This window comes from Miniopterus natalensis, chromosome 2, assembly GCF_054644295.1.
Source record: "Miniopterus natalensis isolate mMinNat1 chromosome 2, mMinNat1.hap1, whole genome shotgun sequence".
Taxonomy (NCBI): Eukaryota; Metazoa; Chordata; class Mammalia; order Chiroptera; family Miniopteridae; genus Miniopterus; species Miniopterus natalensis.
In genome coordinates, this window is record NC_142082.1 from 6,596,135 (window position 1) to 6,621,189 (window position 25,055).

General features: G+C 47.5%; 1 protein-coding gene across 1 annotated transcript in view; it reads left to right on the top strand.

The window, feature by feature from the left end:
* Nucleotides 1–24,309, top strand: part of TENM3 (teneurin transmembrane protein 3) — a 539,046-nt gene extending 514,737 nt beyond the window's left edge. Inside the window, exons 23-28 of the mRNA XM_087814069.1 lie at nucleotides 5,006–5,181; nucleotides 6,888–7,123; nucleotides 13,584–13,880; nucleotides 17,012–18,623; nucleotides 21,152–21,282; nucleotides 23,310–24,309. Of these exons, the coding sequence (XP_087670195.1) occupies nucleotides 5,006–5,181; nucleotides 6,888–7,123; nucleotides 13,584–13,880; nucleotides 17,012–18,623; nucleotides 21,152–21,282; nucleotides 23,310–24,065 (3,208 nt within the window). The 3' untranslated portion in view covers nucleotides 24,066–24,309. The remainder of the gene's footprint in view (nucleotides 1–5,005; nucleotides 5,182–6,887; nucleotides 7,124–13,583; nucleotides 13,881–17,011; nucleotides 18,624–21,151; nucleotides 21,283–23,309) is intronic.
* The last annotated feature ends 746 nt before the right edge of the window (nucleotides 24,310–25,055 follow it).

Genomic DNA, 25,055 nt, shown 5'->3' on the forward strand with positions numbered 1-25,055 from the left:
CACCCATTGGACGAGCTCTCATTCGCTCTTCTATGGGGGAAGAGAGGAAGGGTTTGGGAGAGGGACACTGCCAAAACTTTATGTGTCAATACCTAAATCTGCCTCATTTTTCAAACAAACCCATTCAGCGTCAGGCTGTGTCATAGGCCTACAATCAGTGCAAGGGGTAGAGCCCGTCCCCCACCTCTCTGGAGGTATCATTTGCTCTCATCTCTGGTTCACTTGCTTCTCTAAAGCCCTGCTCTGATTTACACAGATTGTTCTCAGAAACAGAAGATAATTTTTAAAAACTGGATCAAAGAGGCCATCTTACAGGGAAGCACTTGAGACAATAGATAATCCTGCAAATTGTTGCCACTTGAATAAATTTGCAGCATCAATCGTCTATTGACATGTGTCGGTCACCGTCTAAATCAGTCTATTATCTCTCAATGGAGGGGTCACTAACGATGTTCAGCAGAGGAGTGTTTCCATAGTGGCGTCTGAGAAGACTGACTTGGTATCATTGCATCTGGGGAGAGGCAAAAAGACCAACTTTAAACCTAGGGCAGCTGTGGGGGTGGGAAGATTGATATTTGGACAACATCATGAAGAGAAAGGGAAGAGTAGGGAATGTGGTATCTGTGAGGGGGAGAGAGAAAAAATGTCGTGTCAGGAGGAAGAGAGCATTTTTGACTGAGAATGGCTAGAGCTCAATCCCTGGGGCATTTGTCCATAATCCCGCTGCTTAGGAAACTTGAAAAGAGATTTTAAAGTATCCCACAAAGGCTAAAACAGCCAGTCTAGGCAAAAATGCAATCAAAATTAAAGACACAAATAGATAAACATCAGATCAGGGCATCCCATCAGTGAGCGAGCAGGAGGTGGCCGAGCGCCTGGGGCGGTTTGTCTTTTCCAGCCAGGGTCCTTTGTGAGGGGTCAGGGGCCTGGAAGAATGTGCTGTGTGATGAATTTGAAGCTGGAGGCTGAGGCCAGATGAGTGGAATGGAGAGCAGGAAGCTGATGCTCTCTCCAAATTCCCTGGAGCTTATTGCATTGTGAAGTCACGAAGCTTAATGAAAGAAAATGCACCCAAATGCAAAAGCTGGGCAGGGTTAGCTCACCACCGAGGCCCACACACTAAATAAAGCCACAGAGAACGTGTCCACAGGCATCTGCTTGCTGGGAAGGCCCCTCTCCGTACCGGAGGTCCCAGTATGTCAGAGGACAGAGGTCATTTGCTGGGCATTGTGTTTCTAATTTTGTCCAGGTAAAGGAGGGTCACCTGGCATTTCTGAAAGTACCTGAAGGTCGATCGTGACTCACGCCCTTGTCCAGAGTCCCCAGGCAACTTGAATGTCTTCACCCATCTCGTTTTCATTTCTCTAACCTGTGGAAAAGTTGTCACTGATCCACACCGAAATGAAACGAAATAATGATGTGCCGAATTTTTTTATGCAGTTTTACTTCTTTGAAAGAACTGTCTCTCCCCCTGAAGTTAGGTCCTTTCTGTCTGCTCTGTTTGCATGGACTTTCTTTATGACACGATGCAGGTAACAGGAGGTCCTTTTTAATTTAAAAACCTTACGTTGATCACTGATTTTTTTCCTGGCGTGTGAAATCGGCAAGTCCTTCACCTGTCCCCTCGCCCTGGGCTCCTTTAGCGGTGTCGCAGGCAGCCTCATGAAACCCTGCCTTTTCCTTTACAACCTTCCTCAGCCCCACAGCCGCAGTGATGAAGCCGGACCAGGGCCTCCCTCCGCCGCAGGGGTGGGGAACCTTTTTTCTGTCAAGGGTCATTTGGCTATTTAAAACATCTTTCTTGGGCCATACAACGTTATCAACTTAAAAATTAGCTATGAAAAAAACTCCTAGATGTATTGAATTTCAAGTCCCACTTGCAGCTGCCTTGGCAGAGCCAGACCAAATACGGCCCGAGGGCCAGACATTCCCCACCCCTGCTCTACCCTGTAATGGACCCTGAGAGGACTCTCGGCTCCTGCTGGACTCGTCCACCCCGACCTCACCACCCTTCCACACCCTCCACGCCCTCACCTTGCTGGGCTCCTGGCCGCCTCTGCCTGTCTGAATCCCGCGTCTACGTCAAGGCTCTGCTGAGGTCCCCAGTTTGAGGTGGCCCTTCCCTCGCTGCTCCAGCGTGGCCACACCTCTGTGCACTCCAGGCCCACATGGCACTCATTTTCAATAGGTCAGTTTTTACATGTGTGACTTCTGTCCCGTCCGACTCCTGATGCTCTGTGTGTCCACAGCACCCTCATCCTGGAAGCTGTTGAGAAGCTGTTAGGGGGCTGGTCAGGCAGCACCTCAGAGGCTGTCACACCTGGCAGTGGCCTCGCCTCCCTTGCGTGTGAACTTGAGCCCCATCGGTGCCTTAACTTAGACTCAGCTGCTCCTCAGAAGGCAGAACTTCCAGGGCAAGACTGTGAAGCTGGGCCACAAAGATCCCAGCTCACCCCTGTTCATTCTAAGTGCACCACGTGCAAAGGTGGTTCTTAGTTCCCAGAGAGCCCGGGGCTGATACGTAGCGTCTTAGTGCCCAGCATCCTGTTCCATGCAGCAGGACATGGGGCACATGGGGAGCCTGTGAAGAGCAGAGGCGGAGGTCGGAGAGATGCTTTCTGCAGGAAAAGGGAGATGTTCCTACTTTATATTGAATGGAGCTAGAAAACAGACACCAGCCAAAGGGCTGAAAGGGGGCAGGCGAGTGGCAAGGGGGGAACGGGCGAGCAGAGTGCCGGCAGGTGGCATCGCCTGTATAGGAAGCTGGAGTTCTCACTGTGAACCGAGCACCGGCTTACCCAAGGCTGACGGGCCAGGGGCCAGGTGTGGTCAGTCAGAGCCTGACCACGTCGCCTCACCGCACCCTTTTCTGTTTCCGTCGGCAAAAGGCGGGGAGGGGAGAATGCGGCACTGAACTACCTCTTACACTGGAGCATTCAAAGGACGTTCATTTCTTTGAAACAGTAACATTTCCACCTTATACTATGAAAAACGCAATGAGATGCAAGAATGAGTCCAGGGTAAGATTGAGCTATAGGCTGGTTTTATCAGTAATTCTGTGTACATAAACCTGGGCGTGTTTGTTCTCTCCAGAGCAGCGATTTCTCCAGGAAACCAACGACAGCCGCAAACCAGGCCCAGGCCCAGGCCCGGCTTCTTTCCTGGAAGCCTTCGTCTCAGGCGTGGGGGCTGGTGGGGAGGGGCCGGGTCATTTCAGCTCTGCCTTTTGTGGGCCCAAACAATGATCGCACATAATGGCTCATTTTTTCCCTTCGTTTCTCCATCGCTTGCTGCTTTCTTCTGAGGGCCTGTTTCTGCCGCTGGCTGAGCTGTGCGGCAGATTGTCAGCACGAGTCAGTCAAAGCCACGATCTGACTGATACTGTCCCCGCTGAATTAATGGGATCAGCTCGTCGGTGGGCCTGAACAGACACCGGCGGTTCTCTTACCTACATCTTCCTTCCTGCCTCCACTGTACTATCGCCCTTGCTGAATCCCCTCTACTTTTATGAGCTAGAACCGTCTCCTAATTATTAACCACATTTTTTAAAAAATGTTTTTGGTTTTTTTAGAGAGAGAGAGGAAGGGAGAGAGATAGATTGGCTGCCTCCTGCACGACCCCTCCTGGGGATGGAGCCCACAACCTGGGCATGTGCCCTGACCAGGAATCAAACGGTCAACCTTTTGGTGCCCAGGACGAGGCTCGGCCAACCGAGCCACACCAGCCAGGGCTCAACCACATTTTTCAAAGCTAATATCTTATACTCTAAAAGCTCTCTGTCCTTTTATAACAAAATATAAGTACTTTTTTCTACCCCTTAACCCCTTGTTGCCCCATACTTATGTACTTATACCTATTATTAGGAATACTCCCCACTTTTTTCTTCCCTGGGAACTTCTGTGTGTCACTGTTACGATGGGTGCTTTCTCTACTCGTCCACATCAGGTCTTACATTAGGTAGAACTTGGTCCAGGTCTCCAGATCGCTTAGACCCTTTGTTAGTGAAGCAGCCTTAGTATTAATCTGAAATCTAATCTTAGGTATATTGTTGTCCCAAGGAAATCCCCGGTTTTTCATCCACAATTTGTATTTTTTCTTTCTTCAACCCACACTGTCATTTTAGAAATGTTCTTCAGCGCTACCACAAATGGAAAAGTCACCAGAAAATCAACTCTGTACCGAAAGGTTGTATGTGTAATGCATAGTTATGGTTATGGGACAGCTTTTTAAAATGTATCTTAACATTTAAGTTACAAGTTCCTCATATATGCTAAAAAAAATGTATAATAAAGCAAATAATTGTTCTGTGTTAGTAAATACTACATCTCATTTCATTAAACAATAAATGACTATTCAGAATACCTCCCATTCCTATAATGTCAGTGTGGACAAGGTAGACTCTCATTGTCCCAACCAACATTCCAGTCCCAGTTACCACTATAAAATATGTCAGTCACTGAGAAACCAGAAAGCCTTTCAAAGGCTTTATTTTATTAATTTGTTAAAGATGCCTCAAGATACTCAGAGTATGTTTAAATATTCAAATACATACATGTGTGTATACATACTATTTCACAAAGTTTTTATATATTTGTATTGCGCTGCCGTAAAGAGCAGTAGTTAGTAAAACTTTCTAAACTGATATAACAGCGAATTAAATCTACTTTGTGGAAAATAGGGAGGAATACTAAGGAATTTAATATCAGCAAACATGTTCTCTTTGAAACAGCAAATTAGATGTGCAGGCGGATTTTGGTCACACTTCAAAGACTAATCTGCTGAGATGGAGAGCTGTGCTGTTTACTCTCGCTCTCACCGGTGAGGCTCCTCTGTGTTAACCAGGCTTTGATTACTTCAAAGCATGTTTGAAGTCCTCAGTCTGCACAGCTCCTGCACAAAGACAAATACTCTTCCAAATTTGTGCGGCTGATGTTGCTGCTCGTTGTATTTGTAAGGAGAACCTTCTGTTTCCTATTTAACGCCGAGTCGGTGCCTTTGTATTTAGCTACGACAGTGAAGGTCGTCTGACAAACGTCACATTTCCTACGGGAGTGGTCACGAACCTCCACGGTGACATGGACAAGGCCATCACGGTGGACCTGGAGTCATCCAGCCGAGAAGAAGATGTCAGCATCACTTCCAACTTGTCCTCCATCGATTCTTTCTACACCATGGTTCAAGGTAAACACGAAAACATCTTAAACTGATCATTTTAAACTGGCAGTGGCACCCAAATAGGATATGGCAGCCTCGTTTTCTAAGAGGGACCGGGACGGGGGCGGTGGTAAATATAAACCTCCAGAGATAGTGACTAAGCAGCCTGATGCCTACAGGTAATGTTTGAGTTATAGATGCGTACAGGGTGAACCAAAAACATACACATACTTTGAATGATTATAAAGTTGGTGTTGATTAACATAAACTTCATTTTCAACATTTAAAAGAACCTACAGAAATGAATATTTTTTTTGTCAATGCGTGTTTTCAAACTGGTGACCATTCTGGTCCAGGCGCTGCTGATAACACGAAGCAGTGGAAACGCAAACATCAAGAATCATTTCGTTCAGTGTTTGTGTGCCCTCAGTTCATCCACTGTTGCCAGTTTTGAACTGTAAACTTTATCTTTTATGTATCCCCATAAAAAAAGGTCTAGTAGCACTTTCGGATAAATTTTCTTTGTTCAAAGCTTAGCCTGGCTCCACCCAATACTTCACATCAGTAAAACTGAAAAGGAGGGAAAATTAAGTGAGTTATCAGCTGTTAAAGTGTGTGTACGTTTTTTGGGACACCCTATAACAAAATGTTAACCTGGAAACGGCGTCCTCTTCCATTCCCATTTAATAAAACGGCTTAATTTCAACACTTCACGCGTATCATCAGACCTTTCTTCAGCCATCACCCAGTTGTCCCGAGCATGTGACCTTCACTGCCAGGGGGTCCCGTTGTTGGAGGCACAGCCCTTTCTGAATCTGTGTGATACGGTATCTGGACGCACCTGTGATGTGGTCACTGGGAATTTTATCCCAATTCCAAATACCCATTTATGTAGCGTCTGGACCCTGAGGGTCTTCACTCTGTGGGCACATATATCCAATGTCTCCGTGACGGACCCTCCTGCCGTGTTCCTCTTTGAGACAATCCTGAAAAAGCCTGTTTCCAATGACAGTTGTAACTGTGTGGTCGTAGCTCTAAGATTAACTCCTAAATCTGAGTTAAACTTCTTGGACCCCTTTTTTTCCCACTGATTCTGCCAGGTAATCTCCACAGCCACCTAAAATTAGTATTGCTTGAAATCATTATTCTCGAAATGGTCCTGTTAGGCAAGTGTTTTGAATTGAAGCAGTAACCTGCCACATGAAAGTGGGTTTGTACCAAATGTAAGATGACTCCCTTTTTTTAAAGTCAATATCAGGGGGAATATCACCTTATATTTTTGGTATACAAGGTATAGATAGTAAATCTTTATAAAAATTCTTTGATAAAAGATACAGAGGTGGGGGGTGGGGGGAAGCTTCTGGACATTGGAGGTGACACACCAGCCTCCAGAAAAGTGCATTCTTGGCTCTTTGCAAAACATTTACTGCACTTTCCTTGGAGGTTGAGCCTTCGTGTATTTCATCAGGCAAATGAGAAAAAGAAGTCTATTAAAGTGGAGAAAGACTGTAAATTCTCCTAAAGTCTTTCTCTAAGAGCCAAACCCGGTACAGGGTGCAATGCCAGGAATCAGTCGTTTTACTGTTTTCTAAGAGGACATCATTAAGCGTTTTTATGTCCTTATGAATGGAGTGCTGGCAACATGTTAGAAATTTGTGTCACTTTTAACTGCATAGCCGGCCGGGTGTGTAATCCCCATCTATAGTTCACGTTCTCTGCGTCTGGTTCTGCAGATCAGCTGAGGAACAGCTACCAGATTGGCTACGATGGCTCCCTGAGAATCATCTACGCCAGCGGCCTCGACTCGCACTACCAGACAGAGCCACACGTGCTGGCCGGGACAGCAAACCCCACCGTCGCCAAGAGAAACATGACTCTTCCGGGTGAAAATGGCCAAAACCTGGTGGAATGGAGATTCCGAAAAGAGCAGGCCCAAGGGAAAGTCAACGTCTTTGGCCGAAAGCTAAGGGTGAGTGAGTGTTGGAGAGCAGGCGGTGGCCGCCGGTCCTCCGTGTCGTGTGGATGGCTGTCCACAAGGGCAGGCCTGGGACTCAGCTCCTCCCTCTGCTGCTGCGCTCGGTGAGCACCTTGCCCCTGGGTGTGACCCTTAGCCAACAGTCAAGCCATCCGAGCATTCAACATAAAAGCCGCTATTTGAGAGAAGGTTTTTCTCAGTCTTTCCAAGATTAAAAATAATCCCTCCCTGGAATTAGAAAATTGCAGGTAGCATAATCTCAAATAGCCCAGATGTCAATTGGTTCTTATTTTACTAATGTTATCTTTAAAATCTTAGACTTTTCCTTCACCCACTCAGGACATTGGCTTCCAAACGTGGGAATGGAGTTAATTAAGAATTGGCTGAGCCCTGGATGGCATGGCTCAGTGGTGAGAGCGTCGGCCTGGGCACCGGAGGGTTACAGGTTCGATTCCTGGTCAAGGGCACTTACCTGGGTTGCAGGTCCCATCCTGGGCCCCCCCCAAGTCAGGGCACCTGTAGGAGGCAACCAGTCGATGGGTCTCTCTCACATTGGTATTTCTCTCCTTCTTTCTCTCTTTTTTTTAAAATATACATTTATTGATTTCAGAGAGAGGGAGAGAGAGAAACATCAATGATGAGAATCATCAGCTGCCTAGCCCACAACCTGGGCATGTGCCCTGACCGGGAATCGAACCCCGATCGCCTGGATCCTAGGTCAACGCTCAACGGCTGGGCTTCTTCTTTCTCACTCTTTCCCCGCCACCCTCCTCCCTTCCACTCTCTCTAAAAATCAGTGGGAAAAATATTGAAAGAGGTGGATTATGTCTTTACATTCTCAGTATTTTTAAAGTGCAGTTTGGTCACATAAGAGAGTATTGACGTCAGAACCTAACCGCTGCCTCCTCACTATTGATTTATACTATTTTCAGGAGAAATGTAATGATATTTCTGATTATGCTGGTGTACTTGGTCTTTGCATGATGTTCTCTGCATCACCTGGTGAGGTGTTCTTTCCCTCCACTTCACATCGTGAGCCAGATACAGCTCGGAAGCAAGCTGTGATTGATGCCACCTATTTGGTACTTAATCTAAGACAACATAGATTAAATACTACAACACGGGTTACAAGAAAACCACCTTCGGACCACTGTAAGCGGAACCTGATTCATTCTTTCCATTAGTAAACAGGTTTTAGTTTATCAGATAACTAGGTAACTATTCCTAAAACTTCTTTCCTTGCAATTAAACAAAAGTACTTAAAATCAAGGAGAGGGAACAAAATACAGAGCACACCATTAATGTTTTCTGCACCAAAAAAAATGGTTAAATTTTTATTATAACAGTCCAAAATTATTTACCTTAGCAAACGTTCGGGGTAAAAAAAAAAAAAGTTACTACAATACTGTCTCTATTTCCAAGAAATGGAAGTGGAAAAAGAATCGGTAGATCACATACATACTGTATGCACCTTACGGGTTATGTCCTGATTCCACTCAGGTGCAAGGCAGGTGTTCGGGACTCAGATCCACGGTCTTCTGGAGCCAGTGTCACATGCTCCATCCTCACCCATACCCAGGCTGTGCAAGCAGGATGCCTGAGGCCCAGCCCCACGGATCAGGAGGCAGGCAGGAGCTGGGGAGGCTGGGGAGACGTCAGTTCGGTGAGAGAAGGAGGAAAAGCAGAACCCTAGGAGGAACAGGAAGGATTAGGGTTGGAGGGAAAGTGATGGGCAGGAAACAGGCTCGGACGTGTTCCAGGTCACTGTGCTAGGGTCTCGGGCTGTTGCTGCCTTTCCTTCCGCTGACCCTGGGACTCAGTAGCTGCCTGCACCCCTCTCTGCCTCCACCACTCACTGCTTCTCCCCAGAACCCCCACTTCCTTGGGCCACTGCAAACCAGAAGCCAGTGCAAGGCCTTACCCTGTTGAGCTCTCCCTAAAGCAGGCACAGTGTGCACGTGGTCTGGGTCACCGGGCTCACTGCATCAGATATGCAAAGACACCGCATACATGCATGCGCCCCATAGACACAGCCTCAACCTGCAATTCAGAAACTACGGGTTCTAGATCGGGCTCCCCTTTTTACTAGCAGTTAACCTTCAGGGAAAATCCTAACATCCGTAAACTTCATTTTCCCTCTCTAGATCGTGATGTCTGCCTCACGGGCTGAGGAATATATTAACCTGGACACTAGCTTATGATATAGGCATGATAGAGCTGTATTGTGGATAAATGAAATTCACCCTCCCCTGCCTGTTTCCCACCATTGCACAGAATCACCTGAGACAATGGGAAGGCACTTTGAAAACAAAAGGCCCAATTGTGAATTCCTAACCCAAACCCAGACGCCGGGCAACTAGACACATGCAGAAGAGGGATGGGAAGGAGCTGTCATGGTCATTGGTTAGGAAAATGCCGAAAGAGGGAAGAAAAGAGCAATATGTTGCCCAGAAACTTACAGCAGAACATGTTGACCACTGTTCTTTGTGATGATTTTTGTCTTAAGTGTATCTTTTATATATAAGAGTGTGTGTGTGTGTGTGTGTAACCCTGCTTTTTTAGACATAAAAAGAAATTTGGAAGAATAGAGGAAGAGGGGAAATCTGATCTTCAGTCACTTGTTCTCTGTCTGATTCTAAATGAAGAAAATCCCTCGCTTTGGGGAGGAAGAGACTGGTGCTCACAGGCCTGGTGTTAGTTTCCTTCAAAACAGCAAGACCACAACGCAAGGCCGCAGCGACACATTTCAGAAAACGCACTGTTTAAAGTGGCCTGTGCGGTCGCCCTGGAGGGAGATTCCCCACCGGTGTGCGTGGCTGCTCTCGGAGACAATGCCGGCTTCACAGGGAAGGGTTTCTTACTTTCAAGATAAGATTGGATGTGCCAGCTCCGACTGCTAATTTCATTCCTCGGTGGATTCCGAGAGAGGAATTCTGAGGAGAAAGCGATGATGGGAAAACCTGGTCTCAGGACTGAACCTGGAGCCTGCAAAACAGGGGAGAGAGGAGACAGGAGACCTGCGGCCACCACGGCACCTGGATCAGCACAAAAGCCACCCGCCCGCATCCCATCCTTTCCTGAGACGGAGGATGCCTCCTCTCTTACCTCCCGTTATTTCCTAGCAGGAAGTTCTTTTTGTTTTCAAGTTATTTGACCTCATTGTAGGGATGTGCCTGACACGGGATGGCCACTCAAATATTTATTCAATGAATGAAGGAACAAGGAGAAGCCAAGCATATGATGTGGGTCATTTATTTCATCGCATCTAGCTCTCCAAGAGAGGGGCTGTGTGCATAGCTCATCCTTGCAAATGTTTGACCGCCGTAAACAACCCTAACGCCAGATGTGAGAAAAAGAAATTATATAAGACACTCGCCATATGAAAGCGTTTTCTGTGAAACAATGCTGCTAAGGGGAGCGGGGGTGGATACAGTAGCAAGTAACCAGCAAATGAAATCGTGACAGAGATGTGGGGAACAATAGCAGAATGAAGATAAGACAGTTCCTTCACTTACCCATTTGTAGTTAAATTTGTTTTAAAAAGACACGTAATAGTTGCTGGTTTTTATATTATAAACAGTCCTCATTTCCGTCAGGGGTGGACTCTGGAACCAGCCTTTAATCCATTACCAAAATAATGTGTGCCATTCTAATAATAAAATTCATCTTCTGAACATGCCCAGAATTCAGATGCTTAGAGGAAAAAACTAGTCAATTACTTTAAAAAGAAATCCTCAAGATTTGCCAGCCAAGTGTGTGTAAAGGCAGACCTGAGCATGACGGCCTGTTGAAACCTCACTATGCCGGTCACGGTCGTGCGGTGCCGTTTCTCACTTTAACCTGAGTGCCACAGACCAGAGCAGTTAGCACGCGCTGACGTGTGGAGACACAGAGCCGTCTGCAGCCCAGTCCTGTTCCAACAGGGACACGGGGAGTCCTGGTGCTGTCGCCGAGCATGCTGGGTAAGGAGCGGCCCACCCTCCCGCCGCTGGGTCACGTTCCCAATACATGACTACGATCCGGTGGTGCTCCGTGTCTTTAAACATTAAAGACGCTGTTTCAATGTCTTTGTGCCTTAGTTTCTCGAGCATTCCACGGGGCAAACGATGCTCCCCTTCCGGTGTCAAAGGCCCGCTGTGATTAATCAGTCGTGCAGGACACGATCTTGGGGGGGGGGGGGTCCGCGCTTCCTTGAAAGAAACGCAGTATGCACATCACAAAGGAATTCAGGGTGATCGCTCAGCCAGACCCAACGTGTGGGTTCGCTTCTTTGTAGCTGTAGGTAGAGCAATGATCTGATGTCAGGGTTTTTTTTTCATCTTAGGTGAACTGTTCATTTAACTTGATATTTTTATATTAAAAATATTTATTAAAAGGTCACTGGGGCATGGAACCATGTGAGCACTTTATGATTGTCCAAAAAAAAAAAAAGGCTGCCAAGTTGCCGTGACGTCATAAAGGTGTGATTAAACGGAAGTGTGTCCTAGAATGGAGATGCCCCAGACGTCTGCGCTTCATTTACAGCCTGGAGCAGAGAGTTTGGACATGTTTGGAAGGGATGATGGGGAGGTAAAAAATACATGTTTCGTAGTTATCTTTTGAAATTTTACGTGTAGAATCACAGTGGCTGGTGTCTAGAAAAGTAAGAATAGTTCAGACCTTGGCTGGTGCTGGGAGTGCGGGGAAACCACGGCCACGTCCTAGTGCTCACCTCACCACTTCAGTCTGAGGAGACAAGAAAGGCAGCACTTACAATATTTGTCTGGATAGAAGAAAAACATCGGAGGCCTGGGTGCAGGGCTCGGGCAGTGAAAGCAGGGGCCCCAGGTCTGTTTCTTATGCTCTAAGCACAGGAAATATTGCAGGGATAAAGGAGGGCCGAGGAAGGCAGTAAAGAGTTGAGATACAAATTAAAATGCACACCAAGTAAAACACGAACAGATGGGGCAAGACGGCCGCGTGGTCCGTGGAAACTCCAGCCAGCCTTGCAGGGCTGTTCCCAGCTTGGAATAACCTCAGGAAGGAACACATGGGCAAACCTGAGCATTCTGGGGGGTTTCTCCTTTTGGATCACCATCGGAGAAGCACGAGCCCTGGGAAACCACTTGAATTGTGCAAAACCCCTTCTTAAGGCATCAAAAATGTTGTTCACGTATAAAAAGCTGATTGGAAAGATTCAGATTAAGGAATCTTTCTTCATGGGACTTGTTTAATGTCATTGAGAGAAGGCACAAATTAGTTTTTATCCCACATTTTACGTGAATATATATGTACATACGCGTATATTTACAAATACATGGGGTGGGGCAAAAGTAGATTCACAGTTGTCCGTATGGAAAATAATACAGTAATTAATCAATAACAAACTCTGTTCCGTGTACTCACAACTATAAACCTACCTTTGCCCTACCGTGGGGAGTGGGGGGGGGAGCATGTATAACTGATCGACGTCCGTTTTGAAGGTTCTAGCTAGGACATGGTCATGTAAAATTAAGATTTTCCCACTTAATTTTTAACAATCCAAATAGCTAACAAGATTTTGTCATGTTCAAGCCACCACCGCCCCATAGCCGACCAGAGAATGGAGCCCTCGCCTCACTCTGAGGGGTCCCCAGGCCGAGCGAACACTGTGGGCCATTGTAGAGTAGAATTTAACCGAGGCCACATTCCCGCGGCAGTGACGCGCGCTGGGTTGTGTGCGCCTTGGGTCACAGACTGTAACGTGGTCAGAGATTCTGACCATGGCGCAGGGCCACACAGAGACCCCGTCACAGCAGCATGGAGCCAGATTTGTAAATTAATCACAGAACTCGGGCCCTGTGGATGTGGGAGTGGAGGACCTGAAATCCCTGCCCATTAGCCGGATGTTATCCAAGAAAAAGGCATCCGAAAAAGTTGTAACGTTTCAGCATTTGGCCAAAAGCAATGATCGTGTTTGTAACCTCCTGCTATTTCAGCTCATTAATAATTCACGGTAATGTGGGTTCCAGCTTATACTTAACTGCTCTGCACAGGGCTACAGTCACACTTACCACTGTTTTATTTAATATGGCCACGATTAATCCACTAAGCAATTATTTCCCAGTGCTCGTGGGGCAGGGGCTCTGAGCAGTTCACAGAGATGTCCTATTCCCCACCTTCTTATCTTCTGAACAAACTCTAAAGCAAATACGTTTTGGTGTATTTTTCTTATCAGTTGCTCAAGTTTACAAAGTTTAATTGAAAAGGTTTTGAATAAATGCCAGGCTGTCTTTCTGCTTAATGAAACCTTTTAAAGGAGCAGTTAATCTACTGCCTCGCACTTGTACCCAAGAAGTTGCTAAATTAATTTACTGACAAAGAAAATCAATCACCATAAACGGTGTTTAAACAATGGTGGGGACCCTGAAGGGTAACGAGGGACTGGAGCTGGATTAGCATGATTTATTTCATCATCTTGTTTGTGTTCTAACAGGTTAATGGCAGAAACCTCCTTTCCGTTGACTTTGATCGAACCACAAAGACAGAGAAGATCTACGACGACCACCGTAAATTTCTGCTGAGGATCGCCTACGACACGTCGGGGCACCCAACGCTCTGGCTGCCGAGCAGCAAGCTGATGGCCGTCAATGTCACCTATTCGTCCACGGGTCAGATCGCCAGCATCCAGCGAGGAACCACCAGCGAGAAGGTGGATTATGACGGACAGGGGAGGATTGTGTCTCGGGTCTTTGCCGATGGTAAAACGTGGAGTTACACGTACTTAGAAAAGGTATGTCTGCACACTCACGGGAAAAGTGGGGAGGCGCCCTGGCTGGTGTTCTCAGTGGTTAGAACATCGGACTGCGGACCAAAGGGTGATGGGTTCGATTCCCAGTCAAGGGCACGTACCTGGGTTGCAGGTTTGATCCCCAGCCCTGGTTGGGGCATGTGTGGGAGGCAGCCAGTCGATGTGTGTCTCTCTCTCAAATCGATGTTTCTCTCTCTGTCCCCCTTCCTCCCTCCCTCCCACTCTCTAAAAATCAATGGAAAAAATATTCTTGGGGGAGGGTTTTAAAAAAAAAAATAGGGAGGCAGTGACTAGCACTTCTCAGCACTCGCCCAGAGCACTACGGCAGGGGGAAGGCGATGTGTGACTGAGGCCCATTCATTATTCTCAGCGTCAGTATGTAAGTCACATTCGTACAGAGGTGATGAATTTCTGCATTAGCAAAGCACTTTCTCCTTAGTTAGGTTCCACTGTCTGGGACCCTTTTAAGTGATTTATGCTATAAACAAACAAGCACTAATACTGTCCACCTGCCAAGCTTGTACATGGACAACATTCGCAAATTAGACCTTGAGCATGTAAGTCATTTGTCAATAATCTCCGTGCTGGGTCTTTCATTGAAGAAAGCGCCTGACGCCGGCACGGTGAACTCCGTCAGGCCTGCATTGCCGCCGGCAGGGCTGCGCCGTGACCGTAAAAAGCGCGTAGATCCTGTCTCCGCATTATTAGCCAAAATAGGCTGCTTTTTGAAAGCCACCTTTCAGGTCCTCCGTGGCCTCTCCCCTTTTCTGCGAGTATGAAAGGCAGGCATCCTCGCTCGGGCTTTTCCCCGTTCTTAAGAGCAGTGAACAAACGAACGATATCAAAACAGACTTCGAGTCCCGCGTGCGCAAAGCGGCCGGGGCCGAGAGGGAATGAAGGTAAGAGAAAGGGAGGGCGAGGCAAAGGCCCGGCTCCCTGTAATTCCTTTCTTAAGAAATGTGATCGCCGAAGAAGAGCGTATTCCCGGGATGCTTCATTTGCCTTTCAAATGAATGACAGCCCTGGGAACCGATTCGGTTCTGAGTTCTGGTACCTCTCAGCAGTCCCGCCTCCACGCCTGCTTGCCTCTCGCGGAATAACTCTGGCCTCCAGCTCACGTCCACATCATTGCACGCACCTCACACACTCTTGTCCGTCACCAGAGCTGTTCTACGCGACCCCTCAGCCTCACCCCTGCCCGGGAGCCATCCTGTCTGATTCTGGTCTCCCTAAGAATCAGCTTCAGGTCCGCGGTTTGTGGTCAGATGCCGCTATCTTCAGGCAGCCCCCCAGCCCTGGGATGCTTCCAGCGAGGACCCTACTTGCCAACCTCTCCTCTTGCAAACCCACTCGTGCTCTCCTTAGGAGAGACTCACCCCTGAGATATCGGTCCACGCCTGTGAGATGATAGTTTCCTCCATAACCGACCATCCCACTCTAGCCAGTCACTCGACGTCTTACTTGTTGAGAGACCACAGAGTAAGCCGCCTACACACATACTTTCCTGGGAGCAGATCCTGACACCTAGGAAACATTTCACCCTCCAGCCTAACCAGCCCCGAGACGGCTTCTCCTGGAGAAACTGGGAGAGGACTGTTGCTTCGCTCTGGAACGCGTTTCCCAACTTAAACTCATTACAGAGGAGTCCCAGGAACATAACTGTCCAGAGCCCAAACGGTGATAGCGGTGATCATAATGTGGCTGAAAAAATGTTCAGGGGCATCCAGGGATCACATCACTGCCCGTGACCCCAGCAGTAACTGAGATCACCTTCACGCATCCGCAGGCATGAGAGAGCCAACAAATGTTATTCATCATCTCTCCAAAATCCCTAAAGTCCACCCAGGCTATCCCCTTTTTCTTGCCAGGATGGGCACACTCAGCCAAAACTCGACCATAGGAAAGCAAGAAGTATTTCATTGTCATCAGGTGTGACTATGAAACTCTGTAGTGATTCCTGTGAACTCGGCAATAGTCCAAGCCCCTTCGGAGAATGCAAACCATAGGAACCGTGCCCGGGACATTGACCTCACAGCCTGTGTAAAAAAGAACCCCTGGACCTGCCCACAGGAGATGCTAGTCACACAGACTGCTTCTGAAGATGGTGGATGGTGGAGAGGGAGACCAAGGGGAGGTGGACAGGGGATTACTCGTTTCAGCAGCCCCAGGGGGCTGCTGACCTGAGGGTCCTCCCGCTTCTGCAGTCTTCCCCTTGGTCTGACAGGGTGGAGAGGAAGCTCCCTCCAGGGAAGAAAAAAATTCACGTCTTTTGTCCTGCAGGTACTTGCAAAATAAGCAAAGCTAATTTTTGTTTATAGATTTATTCACCTCGTAATTTAACACCAAAGCAGCGTGTAGCCCAGAAACCGTTTTCACAGCACCTGAGGTCCAGAACAGACTTGGTACTCACAGACGGGAATTTCAAGTTGTAGGTTTCATTGTTGTTACAGATGCCAGGCAAAGGCTTGCAAACGAGCAAACAAAAAACCACACCGGGGGCCGTACTTCTGTTGAGGGCATTTATGGCTCGCATTCACCGAGTGGTTCATTTAGCAGTGTTTGTTAACGTTGACGCTTTTTAGTCACATCAATTGGGGGCTAATTTTATGTCTCCTTTTCAGAAAATAATATTGTGAATGCTTTGCCCCTCCCCCCAATCCACTGGAAATCAGACCAGGATCTAAGTGGCTCTTCAATGCAATGAGGGGGAAAAGCCACCTTGCTGAATAACCGATCGCTGTGGACACCACCGCGTTCCCCTTATGCTGTTTTCTCCTTGAAACCTTGTCTTGAGGCAGCTTTGCCCGCGCCTGCACGACTTACCCAGATCCGTGGACGGCCTGCCACATGGCTGGGAGTGCCTGGGAAGGAGCGGCACAGTCTCCACCAGCAGCACACCATGACTCTTGAGCCACTAATTACAGGACCCCTCACAATTAAGCATCCACGCCAATTAGGCAGGGGATCGTTAGCGACATGTAAGGTCAAGGATAACTCGAAAATAAAAATCATTTTCTCGGGCGGAGTGTTTCTGCGTCCTTGGTCACTAAACCTGCTTTTGCCCCCCCCTCCCCCCGGCATATACCGAGTAACGGTGTGTCCTCTCGTTGCAGTCCATGGTGCTCCTGCTGCACAGCCAGCGGCAATACATCTTCGAGTACGACCTGTGGGACCGGCTCTCCGCCATCACCATGCCCAGCGTGGCTCGCCACACCATGCAGACCATCCGATCCATCGGCTACTACCGCAACATCTACAACCCGCCCGAGAGCAACGCCTCCGTCATCACCGACTACAACGAGGAGGGGCTGCTGCTGCAGACGGCCTTCTTGGGCACAAGTCGGAGGGTCCTGTTCAAGTACAGGAGGCAGACCAGGCTCTCGGAGATTCTGTACGATAGCACGAGGGTCAGTTTTACCTACGACGAGACGGCGGGAGTCCTCAAAACAGTAAACCTCCAGAGCGACGGTTTCATCTGCACCATTAGATACAGGCAGATCGGCCCCCTAATCGACAGGCAGATCTTCCGCTTCAGTGAGGATGGGATGGTCAACGCGAGATTTGACTACAGCTACGACAACAGCTTCCGAGTGACCAGCATGCAGGGTGTCATCAATGAGACTCCACTGCCCATCGACCTCTACCAGTTTGATGACATTTCTGGCAAAGTCGAGCAGTTTGGGAAATTCGGAGTTATATACTATGATATCAACCAGATCATTTCCACGGCGGTGATGACCTATACAAAGCACTTCGATGCTCACGGCCGCATCAAGGAGATCCAGTACGAGATCTTCCGGTCGCTCATGTACTGGATTACAATTCAGTATGACAACATGGGTCGGGTGACCAAGAGAGAGATCAAAATAGGGCCCTTTGCCAACACTACCAAGTATGCTTATGAATATGATGTTGACGGGCAGCTCCAGACAGTTTACCTGAATGAAAAGATCATGTGGCGTTACAACTATGACCTGAACGGGAACCTCCACTTGCTGAACCCAAGTAACAGTGCCCGTTTGACGCCCCTTCGCTACGACCTGCGGGACAGAATCACTCGGCTGGGTGACGTCCAGTATCGGCTGGATGAAGACGGTTTCCTGCGTCAAAGAGGCACGGAGATCTTTGAGTACAGCTCCAAGGGGCTTCTAACTCGAGTTTACAGTAAAGGCAGTGGCTGGACAGTCATCTACCGTTACGATGGCCTGGGAAGGCGTGTTTCTAGCAAAACCAGCCTGGGACAGCACCTGCAGTTTTTTTATGCTGACCTCACCTACCCCACCAGGATTACTCATGTCTACAACCATTCAAGTTCAGAAATCACCTCCCTCTATTATGATCTCCAAGGACATCTCTTTGCCATGGAAATCAGCAGCGGGGACGAGTTCTACATTGCATCAGACAACACAGGGACACCCCTGGCTGTTTTCAGTAGCAATGGGCTTATGCTAAAACAGATTCAGTACACCGCGTATGGCGAGATCTATTTTGACTCCAATATTGACTTTCAACTGGTCATTGGGTTTCATGGGGGACTGTATGACCCACTGACAAAACTAATCCACTTTGGAGAAAGAGATTACGACATTTTGGCAGGACGATGGACAACACCTGACATAGAGATCTGGAGGAGAATTGGGAAGGACCCAGCTCCTTTTAACCTGTACATGTTCAGGAATAACAACCCTGCAAGCAAAATCCATGATGTGAAAGACTACATCACAGGTAAGCATAATTCCATTTCCTTCCCAAGTACTGAATTACTTTAATCCTTAGGTTAATGCACAAAATCACTGGAGTCGCTTCCTTTAACTTGATACTTTACTCATGCAAAATCAAATGCCTAACCTCTTAGATGTATTTACTTCTCTATGGAACCACAGAGAAACCAAAAAGGGAAACTGAGACACAGTTCGTTACTTCCTGTTCTGCCTGCCAGAGCCCAAGACCACACTATTCTGAAATGAAATGGAATCCAATCACTTAAGGGAAGTGATGTGGAGACGCAGAAACATGCCAAACTTGGAGTCCCCAAATTAGAGTTCCAATCCCACCTCCTCTCCTACAAGTAGTGTGGCTTTGTAGACAAGTCATGGTCATTCTAATGGAAAGGATGGATGTGAAATACTACAGTGTAGCTCACCAGCTCGCCCCTGGGAGGCGTTCAGCTCTCTCTGCACCACCATCGCCTCAGGACAGCAAAGGAACAGTTTCTCCCATCATTTAGTAGCTTAGCCAGTGAATCCTGTTTCTGACCTTCCTTCTGTCGTCTTATCCTACCATCTTTATTGCCAAGTTGTGCAGTTCTGGCACTACTAATAGACACACTAGTTTTCCTGCCAATATGGAGTAATTTTCAGGGTATAGATTTAAGATCTTTCCAAGTTTAGTGCACAATCCAGTTTAAAACACCAGATCCCACCTCTGCCACCATGGAACAGCTGGGATAAGAAACAGACAAAACCCCCAGCAAGCTCTACCCTTGTTCCCTTGGGTAGCCTACTTTTTCACTCATCCCCTCCTCCAAGGACACTGAATCCTTCTGCTTCCACTTTTCATTCCTGAATTTCACTGCCACGGTCAGCCAACTTACTACACTTACGTTTCCTGTTTTCTGTTTTTCGTTTGCTTTGGTTTAGTTTGGAGTCTTTCTGTTTCGTTTTTGCCTGTGTTAGATACATACTCCTTCGGGCTGTCTCTTCTCTTGCTCAGTGTTTGAGGTGTACCAAGATGTCTGTTTTCTCAGTTCTCCCTGTGGCTCGCAAAGTCTGCCCCCTTGTTCATTTCACGTCTGACTCTTGCTTTTCCAGACTTCCTGAAGCTGTTCATAGCTCTCTTCCATGTGAACCAGTTGAGAGTCCCTTCTCTCAGGATCCTAATTCAACCACACCCTTACAGCATTCTCCTTCAGGGGTTTTCAGTACACATCTGCATTCATGTCCCATTATTCTGCAAATGCTTTTCAAATTTAAGGCCCTCTGATCTGTTACGCAGACATTGTTCATAGTAGGAGAACCCTTGCCTTCAATACTCCACCAATGGTGAGAAAGAATTTTCTCCAAATACTAGATAGATGGATAGATAGATATCACTTCCTATCCTACCCCCTGCTACTACCCCCATTTAAAAGAAGGAGAATACCACTGATTTTAGAGCCATGTGATACCCTGATAAAGGACCTGCCAGCCTGGCAATGAGGTGAGAGTTTGTGCCCTAGAGAAGGAAATAGGAAACAAGTGACTCTCCATCATTTTGACAAGCAGTTAACCACTGGCTCTTTAAGAGGTGTTGACAGGGGCTGGCTGAAAGGCGGGAAAGCCCGCAGCTCCTGAATCCACCCTCTCCTAGCAACGTGGCCTGCAGGGAATGCCACAGCAGCATTTTCTGAAAAACATCAAGAGAGAGATGGAACGCATAAAACATATTAGGTGAAATGCAATTTCAAATTTTCCAGCTATGTGCTTAATATATAAAATAATCTACAGCCAACTGTACCCATAAGGCTGCTGGCCTGCTGGGCAGTTCTGCAATACTATAACCTCCAGAACAGAATAAAAGCTTTGTTCTAAGCTTAATGGCTTTTGGAGTCACATGGCAATATTTTAAAATACCATTTTAAAGGTTTCCAGGTTTTCTCCCCAAAAAGTTTGTTTCCACCTGTGCACAGCGAGCCTTTGAAGTCATAACTGATGGTAATCAGAAAGTCTCTGCGCCCTTGGCCAGTCTTGCCAGCTTTCGGCATTCATCTTCTATTAGGCATCTACTGTTGATTTTAATACTCTCAATATTTAAGGGCTTTATTAATAGAAAGTGGGTCGTGGAATTCCACATATCCTTGGGCAGCCACTTTTGAAAGACAGTAACGCACAACCGCTATTTAAGACCAGCCTTTCCTGAGTACAAAACGAATTTCATTTGTTTTCAACAACCATGGCTCTTCCCTGCTGCTGCGCATGGTTATTGCCTTGTTCCATCACTATTACCAACACAGGATGCAACCTGGCACGCGTGACAGTTCATTCGGTCTGTCTACGTGCGTGTCTATTGCTCCGCATTTTCTGCAGCCCTCGTTCTGCTGTTGGGGTTATTGTCTTCACGTCTGACAACGGGGAGTAGGCTTTGAATTGCAGGATAAAAGCAAACGTGCTTTTTCTGGTGGTTATTTGTGAATTCGGGGTTTTCTTTAAGGTAAGAGTTTAAGTTTATGAAAGCACAGGATAAACTAACACCTTTCATTTGGAACGTTCTTCCAGATGTTAACAGCTGGCTGGTGACATTTGGCTTCCATCTGCACAATGCTATTCCTGGATTCCCTGTTCCCAAATTTGACTTAACAGAGCCTTCTTACGAACTTGTGAAGAGTCAGCAGTGGGATGATATCCCGGTAAGAAATGAAAGGCAAAACTATAGAAAGGTGATAAATGGCTTGTGTCTAGTTTACCCATATTTAATCAAACTGTACAGTTTTTAATTTTTGACTCTTTTTGGGAAGGAAAACAGCACTTCCCTCTGCATTTGTGTTCAGCATATCAGGGGCCGATGAAACAAGCGTAGATCTGTTTTTAGTGATGCTAATAAAAACATGAAAAGACATTATCAAAAGGTAATAAAATGCAGAAACTCACTTTTTAGTGCAAGGTTTCTACAGAGAGCCCCATCAAAGCCTATGTATGGCCCTTGGGACCTGAAGGCTATGATACAACAAACAGGAGGGCAAGGGATCTATATTGCACATTAGCAGCCCACAAACAATGCCTCAAAGTTCACCTTTTAAAAAATATTAACAGTATTTCGTGGGAAATGATTAAAAATAAAACCAAAGGCTCCCCCTACAACTGGGTGTTTATGGAAATTTTCCTGAAAATAACAGATCAGGAAGCCTGTAACTGTTCTGAGAAATAAAAAGGAAAAAAAAGAATGGAAAATTGCAAAGTCAAAGCTGTCATTTCAGAAAATGGTACTTTTAATTCCCACCATTCAAAGATCAGAAAGGAATGTACAATGAAACACCAGAATTTCTAGCTTAAAGCAAGAATAATTAAAGATCAAGAAATTGGGTCACCCCATAACGATAAGATGGGAGTACAGAGTTTCTTAGAAAGATTCATTTCCCCCCTCCTTGAGCAATTTCCTATCATTTCAGCGGATACAAAGAGAAAAGGCAGCCATGACTGAAACACACACACACACAGAGCATATATAGGGTCAATACCTCTGTTTTCTGGCACATGTCTTATAAAAGCAATTCCTTTCTCAGATGTCATCTTTACATTTAAAAAAGCAAAAACCCGTCCGTTTCCAGGGCCTGGGAGCCATTTTACCATTTCTAATTGCAAATATATCCACACTGATAACGTGCCATGAAGAGATTCTGAAGTTTCCTGGTGCATTTGAACAAGCACCTCCTTATTGTGTCTGACTTTCCAACATGTCTGAAAACACTTAAGCCTTACTGTACAAATGCAGTTGCCAACATTTTTCCTAGGCCGCCGTTTAAATACGGTTCAGGTTCTCTGTCGAGAGACACGCAGCATAAGGACAGCTTAGGGAATCGCCCACAAAGACGTTGAGGCCGCCCCAAGTGCGGGAAAACAAATGTTTCTTTCACTGCTGCGAATGAAACAGATGTTTCCATTTGGGGAACACTGGCCAGACAAACATCTGGTGGTATAGGAAATGGCTGAGTTAAGATGCCCCTGATTTAAACCATTCCCCAGTGTAGACGGTGTCCCTAAGTCTCAAAAAAGTAAATGTTTTCCCAAAGTAGCAAGTACTCATCTCCAGCTGTCCCAATGCCCACTCATCCTCGCACATTTCAGTTCTGCAGTTTCACCGGTGAAGTTGAATAGAAATCGTGTTCACCGGGAGAGGGTACAGAGCTACCTAAAGGAGAGCACAGGCACTTCAGAGCGTGGCTTGGACACAGCCATCTGGCCCTGAACACCCCCATCCCCGGCTGCTCCATGCAGAAAGCTGCTGGGATGAAGGCCCTGATAAGCTGTGCGCCGCAAATGAGACAGACACAGGAAAAAAAGGGGGGGAGGGGCATCCAGAAATGGAAAGAGAAAAGCTACAACGTGAATATTTTGCCCAGTGAGACGCTTTTAAAAAGCTCTGTACTAATACGCGATGGAGTTACCTCTCTTTGCGTTTCAAAACCCATTTCTGGATCCGCCCGAGGGACGGGCATCTGAGTGCATTCCTCCACCCAGGGCTTTGTAAGCCTTTTTGTCTCCAAAGGACCCGCGGTGGTTTTAATAAATGCCTTGGAGCTGTGCCCCAAATCCCTTCCCCCTTTTGTTGTCAGGAGCGGGAGCGCGGCCAGGAAGCCGGGCTCCTGCCTTCCTCCCCCCCCCCCCCAGCGCTACAGCTGCTCTCTAACCCCCCCCCCCGTTCTGTTTCGCTTCGCAGCCCATTTTCGGGGTTCAGCAGCAAGTGGCGAGGCAGGCCAAGGCCTTCCTGTCGCTGGGGAGGATGGCCGAGGTCCAGGTGAGCCGGCGCAGGGGCGGCGGCGCGCCGTCCTGGCTGTGGTTCGCCACGGTCAAGTCGCTCATCGGCAAGGGCGTGATGCTGGCCGTCAGCCAGGGCCGCGTGCAGACCAACGTGCTCAACATCGCCAACGAGGACTGCATCAAGGTGGCGGCCGTGCTCAACAGCGCCTTCTACCTGGAGAACCTGCACTTCACCATCGAGGGCAAGGACACGCACTACTTCATCAAGACCAGCACGCCCGAGAGCGACCTGGGCACGCTGCGGCTGACCAGCGGCCGCAAGGCGCTGGAGAACGGCATCAACGTGACCGTGTCGCAGTCCACGACCGTGGTCAACGGCAGGACGCGCAGGTTCGCCGACGTGGAGATGCAGTTCGGCGCGCTGGCGCTGCACGTGCGCTACGGCATGACCCTGGAGGAGGAGAAGGCGCGCATCCTGGAGCAGGCGCGGCAGCGCGCGCTCGCCCGGGCCTGGGCGCGCGAGCAGCAGCGGGTGCGCGACGGCGAGGAGGGCGCGCGCCTCTGGACGGAGGGCGAGAAGCGGCAGCTGCTGAGCGCTGGCAAGGTGCAGGGCTACGACGGCTACTACGTGCTGTCGGTGGAGCAGTACCCCGAGCTGGCTGACAGCGCCAACAACATCCAGTTCCTGCGGCAGAGCGAGATCGGCAAGAGGTAACCCCGCCTCCGAGGTCGGGACCGCCGCGCGCGCCCCCGGTGGCGCAGACCCGCCTGGAGCACAAGCCCGCTGGGACTCTCCGGCACGGAAGAGCCTTCTGCCAGAAGGAGTCTGCTATTTTAAAATTTAAAAAAATCCACGAACAGAGACACAGACACAGAACCCCTTTTCTGAATGACCTTAAAGGTGATCGGCTTTAAAGAATATGTTTACATATGCATATCGCTGCACTCAGTTGGACTAAAAGGAACGCATTAAAAAAAACGAAAAATGGCCTAAACGTTTTGCCCTGGGCCACCTGTTCCTTTGAGGCACTGTATTTAGCGAGGGTAGAAATGCGTACAGTGTTTCCAAATATCACCGAATTGTCGACCTTTGCTTACGAGGAAGTAGTCTGCCTAGGATGGGATCTATGTCGATGTTAATTGTCACATGTGGGGCGAGATGACAGTTTATAGACAACCCAACTGCTTTCCCTGTGCTGCTTTGTAAAAGGACCTCGGCACACGTGACTCCTGCCCCGCGGGGATTTCATAATGCATTTTACAATGCTCTGGAGGTTTGCCTTGGGGGAAAAAAAAACTGGCAAATAACAATCCTTGTCACTGATAAGCAAAGGAAACCCTGATTTTTTTGTAAATTATGTGAGACAAGTTGTTTATGGATTTTTATATGAATTACAATTTACTGTACATCAAATATTAGTCTCAGAGGAGTTAATTTATGTAAAGTGTTTAAAAAGTTTATACTTAAAAAATAAAATGATAAAAACATGTGAACTGTGTGATTTTTTTAAAAGGATTGCACCTTTTGTTATCTGTTATAGCTGTACAGTATAAATTATTATATTGTAGAGATATAACGACTTATGCCTATAATGTCCAGAAGTGTTAATATTTTTGTATTAGGTTGAAAAATGTGCAACTTTCTATCACTAGACGGATAGGACAGTGCAATCCTCAGTGGGTGGCTAACCAGACAACTGCTCCT